Source organism: Eumetopias jubatus, unplaced genomic scaffold (assembly GCF_037043125.1).
Source record: "Eumetopias jubatus isolate StellerSeaLion01/CBP00866 unplaced genomic scaffold, mEumJub1_p1.0 scaffold_16, whole genome shotgun sequence".
Taxonomy (NCBI): Eukaryota; Metazoa; Chordata; class Mammalia; order Carnivora; family Otariidae; genus Eumetopias; species Eumetopias jubatus.
Window position 1 is genome coordinate 20405113 of NW_028274822.1, and position 5131 is coordinate 20410243.

Genomic DNA, 5131 nt, shown 5'->3' on the forward strand with positions numbered 1-5131 from the left:
GGTTGGCGTTGGTATGAAGATGGGCATGTTCTGCTTGTGGAGTTTCAAAAATAGGAGTAGCCAATAAATCAGCAGATTGATTCCCTTGTGTAAGAGGTCCAGGGAGGTTAGAATGAGAGCAGATAGGAGTAATGAACAAAGGGTGAGTTCGAGATTGAATTTCTAATTGTAATTCCTGAAGCAAAGGGTTAATGATAGAGTGAGTCGTGGAAATGAGAGCTGTTTCTAAAGGCGCAACAGTGCCAACTACGTAGGCAGAATCAGATACGGTATTCATAGGATAACGAACATTCTGCAATAAGAACAGTAAAGCTGCAAGTTTGACTTGTTGAGCAGAAGCCTAAGGGGTTTTCATGGAGCGCTGAATAGCAGGGCCCCAGACTCCGGCACGCCAGGAGGAGGAGCCATCAATAAAGTATGTAGGAGCTGAGGGGACTGTAATGTTACGAACCACGCGATTTATAACCCAGGCAGTGCGCTTTAGAAGTCCCATAGTTTACTTGACGGACAGTGGCAACCTATGCGCCCAGTATAATCAGCAAGAGATATTTGCAGATTGGTAGAGAAAAGGAGGCACTTCCTTAAAGGATGTGGAAGAGATAGGTAAAACAATGAGCGCTGGGTCAAATCCAAGAATTTGAATAGAACACTTTTGTTCTTGGAGAATGAGTGAAGCGACAAGAGATAGATATGGAGTAACAGTTCAAGAAGTTTTTGTATGTAAAGTCACCCATTCGAGAGGTTTGTCTTCTTGAGCTAAGACACCAGTTGGAGAATGAGGGGAAGGGAAAATAAGAAGAAGCAGGGGGAGAGAATCATCATACCTGTAAGCAAAGACAGTTTTTAATCGCTCCTCGACAAACTGCAGTTTGGCTTCTGCCTCTGAGGATAGAGTGCGAGGACTATCTAAAGCAGAATCACCTTGTAAAGTGTTAAATAAATTTTGTAATTTATAAGTAGGAATCCCTAGGAGGGGGCGAATCCAGTTAATGTCTCCTAGGAGTTTCTGAAAATCGTTAAGAGTAAGGAGGGTATCCTTACAAATTTGCATTGTTTGAGGTTTCACTGTGGTTCTATCTACCACAGTGCCTAGATAAGAAGCCGGAGTAGTTGTTTGGATTTTCTCCGGGGCTATTATGAGACCGGCAGAAGTCAAATGTTGGGAAGTGGCCTGATATACATCTTGTAATTCGGTTGCAGTTTGTGATGCCAGCAAAATATCATCCATATAATGAATGATATAGGATCGAGGATAATGATCTCTTACAGGTCTGAGGACCTGGCCAACATAATACTGACACAGGGTAGGAGAATTAGTCATGCCTTGTGGCAAAACTGTCCACTGATATCATCTCATTGGTTCCTTATTGTTAGTGCTGGAAATAGAAAAGGCAAATTTCTCCTTATCCTCAGGGTGAATGGCTATGGTATAGAAACAATCCTTAAAATCTATTATCATCAATGGCCATTGTTTGGGAATGGCTGTAGGAGTGGGTAACCCAGGCTACAAGGCACCCAAAGGCTCCAAGATGGGATTAACATTCCGAAGGTCTATTAAGAGCCTCCACTTACTGATTTCTTTCTGATAACAAAAACCGGAGAGTTCCAAGGAGGTTGTGAAGGCTCTGTATGTCCTGCCTGCAATTGTTCTTGAATAATTTGTTCTAAGGCCTGCAGTTTTTCTATTGGAAGGGGCCATTGAGGAGTCCAAACCGGGGAAGAAGTTTTCCATGTTATTTTAATGGGGGCAGGACTCTTTTCCGCAACAGCCCCTAGAAAAAAGGGTAACCCAGTCCAGCCCTATGAGTTTGTCCTAGGGCTATGATAGGCTCCTTTATTCCTTGATGTTGTTTGCCTAAGCCCCGTCCTGGTTTATAGCCCATCTTTGTCATGATTTGATTAACTGGTCGATTTAGGGGGATGACTAGCTCGGCTCCCCACTGTTGCAAGAAGTCTCTTCCCCAAAGATTAATGGGGGTATTTAACATGAAAGGCTGGATAATCCCTTCTAATTCGTCTGGTCCCTCACATTTAAGTGGCACGCTACTTTGTCGAATTTCTTCTGCCGTCACAAAACCTATTCCTTCTACCGAACTAGAGGTTGCTTGCGTGGGCCAGGTATTAGGCCAGTGCTGGGAGGCTATTACTGAAATATCGGCTCCAGAATCTACTAGACCTGAGAAAGTCCTTCCTCTAATTTTAAGATTCATAGAAGGACGATCAGTCTGAGTCAATAATGAAGCCCATTTAACCATGAGAGGATCAGTACTACCGAATCCTCCTCATCTGATCTGTTGGGACTGACCAATTTGTACATAGGGCAATAATAATGACTGAGCAATTCTATCTCCTCCCTTAAAGATCCAAGGAACCCGAGTCTGTGCGACCACCATTATTTCTCCTTCATAGTCAGACTCTATTACTCCAGTCATCACCTGGATTCCTTTAAGATTTAGATTAGATATTCCTAGCACAAGACCCACGGTTCCTCTTGGTAAAGGTCCATAATAACCCGTGGGTATTTTTTGAGGCCCGAGACCAGGGTGAAGACTTACTGTAAAAGGAGTGGTTAAATCTACTGCGGCACTTCCCTGGGTGGCGGGACTGAGTGATAACACAGAAGGTTTATGTGTGCAGCAGGAAGTTGCTGCTGGAGAGGCGACATATTGAATCCCCCGTTGTTGTTCAGGCCCTGGGGGTGGCCCCGCATTCCATTTCCCGACCTTAATGGGAGTGGGTTACCTTGCCTGTCAAATATGGATTTGCATTCCTTGGCCCAATGTTTGCCTTTGCCGCAACGAGGGCAGAGGCTAGGGGCGGTATTACAAAGAGAATTGGCTCTAGGTTGGGGGGCTTTACGGCATTCCTTCTTGACATGTCCTACTTTCCCACAATTATAACATTTTATATCCTGTTTTTGTTTTTGTAGGGCCATGAGCTGAAGGGAGGCTATCCGAGCTTGATGTGTAAAAGTGCCAATATTTCTACATAGACGAAGATAATTGAGAATGTTTCCTGTTTCCCTATGTGGCTGGATGGCCGCTTGGCAGTCCTCATTAGCATTTTCAAAAGCAAGCTCTCTTAGCAAGTGCTCTTTAGCAAGTTTATTAATCGATTTGGCGGTCAATAGCCATTTCGAGCCGAGAAATAAAATCAGTAGATGCTTCTGTAGGCTCTTGCACAATTTTTATATAACTTTGCCCCACTTCCCCTGAAGGGATTAGCTTTCCCCACGCTGCGTGGGCGATTTCAGATACCTGCACTGTGGCTGCAGGCGGAGTGTTAACCAATGCTCTCGAACATCTGAAAAGGGGCCAGAGCCAGTGAGCATTTCAAAAGAAATATGATGCCTGGCTGGGTTAGCCCGATTCGCCCCGGCTTTCATATAGGCGGCATCCGATAACCACATTTTCCATTGTAATAAATCCTGTGGCTTAAGGCAAGCCCGTGCAACCATATGCCAGTCATGAGGGATCCACTCCCCAGAATTTGCCCAAGCTTTCAAAATCTCTATAGTATAAAGGGCTGTGGGTCCATACAAGTGGCAAGCCTTCTTTAGTTCCCTTAAAGCATTTAAATCTAATCCCTCATAGACGGGACCAGACACTTGTGTTCGGTCTATGGGGAAAGCCATAAATAGATCATTAGCCCCTTGCCGTCAGAGTTCCTTTTCGAGAGGTGAGAGAGCTGGGGAGGATCGTTTGAGAGGGAATAAATCTACTGTGGAGGGAGGTTGATCATCTTCAGTGGGGCCCTCCGTTAAAAGTGGAGGGGCCGTGGGTAACGGCCGGGACTGTGAAGCCACGAAAACTTTTTTACTTTCAGTCTTAGCCTTTTCTAAAGTCTCATCATCTAATTCATATGTATGTAAAGAGTTAGTAGTTTCTTTAGCAACCTCAGCCGGGGATAACTTATCCCCAGTTTCCATAGTATTGATAACCACTCGTACTAAAGCCCAAATGGGCCAGAAATCAAGAGGAATCGTTTCACCCTGTCTCATAGCCTTCGAGACATTATTTTTCACTCAGATCCAAGTCTCCTCATCTAAGGAGCCTTCGTCCGGAAACCAAGGATTGTATTCAACTGCTGTTTCCAAACATTTTTCTGTGCGCTGCTTAGTAACTTTAGCTCCATATTCTTTAAGAAAATGATGTATCGAGGCGCCTGGGTGGCTCAGTTGGTTAAGCGACTGCCTTCGGCTCAGGTCATGATCCTGGAGTCCCGGGATCGAGTCCCACGTTGGGCTCCCTGCTCGGCAGGGAGTCTGCTTCTCCCTCTGATCCTCTTCCCTCTCATGCTCTCTGTCTCTCATTCTCTCTCTCTCAAATAAATAAATAAAATCTTAAAAAAAAAAAAGAAAATGTTGTATCAACGCAGCAAAACCTGATGCTTTCGAATTTGATTGCCCCATAACCCTGTAATAAACTTTCCTACTTACCACCTTCTGTAGGGTTCCTATCGCTGGCCGATCACTCCTCGACGGGGGCTTCAGGTCCCTGTTCAGGCACCACTTGTTGACCTCTGAGAGTCGGGGACCTGGGGTGGCAAAGGAACTGAGAAAAAGAGATGACAGTATAGCGAGGCACAGGGGACCCCGAGCAAACAGCCCGAGGTGCCGAGGTTTATTTTCCATACTCTTATATACCTTCTACAGCAGAGGCGTATTAAGGCACATTCCTCCACGTATCCAGGATTAGTCAAGCACGTAAGAATCTTTAAAACAGAATAAAGGAACAAAGAGGGGAGTGCACAGTGTGCTGTTTACAGCTGGCTTCCTATCTACAAAACATCTTCTGCTGTGTACTTTAGAACTGACCACACACATTCCAAGGGCAGTTCACTCTGATCCTTTCGGGTTATTTTTAACCCTGCAATCTCGAGTTTTCTCAGAGATCTCGGAGTCTGAGCGAACAGGCACCAGTGGTCGTTGTGGCGTTCTGTTTCCTACAAGCATCACCTTCTGTCATTCAAACCTTTTGCTTAACTGCCACCTATTCAGAATGGCCTTCCCTCACCACCCATCCAGAACCATCTAGAGCAGCACCTTGTTCTCTTCTGTTTCCCTTCTCTACTTCTCTTCCTCACACTTGTCCCCACCTCTCAGTCCGTTCCCTGTGTGTTCACTGTTTTG

General features: G+C 45.2%; 1 protein-coding gene across 1 annotated transcript; it reads right to left on the bottom strand.

Annotated features, from left to right (window-relative positions):
- Nucleotides 1–1772: 1772 nt before the first annotated feature.
- LOC114208908 (endogenous retrovirus group K member 7 Pro protein-like) lies at nt 1773–2255 on the bottom strand. Its single transcript, XM_028102988.1, has one exon. It carries the CDS (start codon nt 2253–2255, stop codon nt 1773–1775), a length of 483 nt encoding a protein of 160 aa, XP_027958789.1.
- Nucleotides 2256–5131: the final 2876 nt, after the last annotated feature.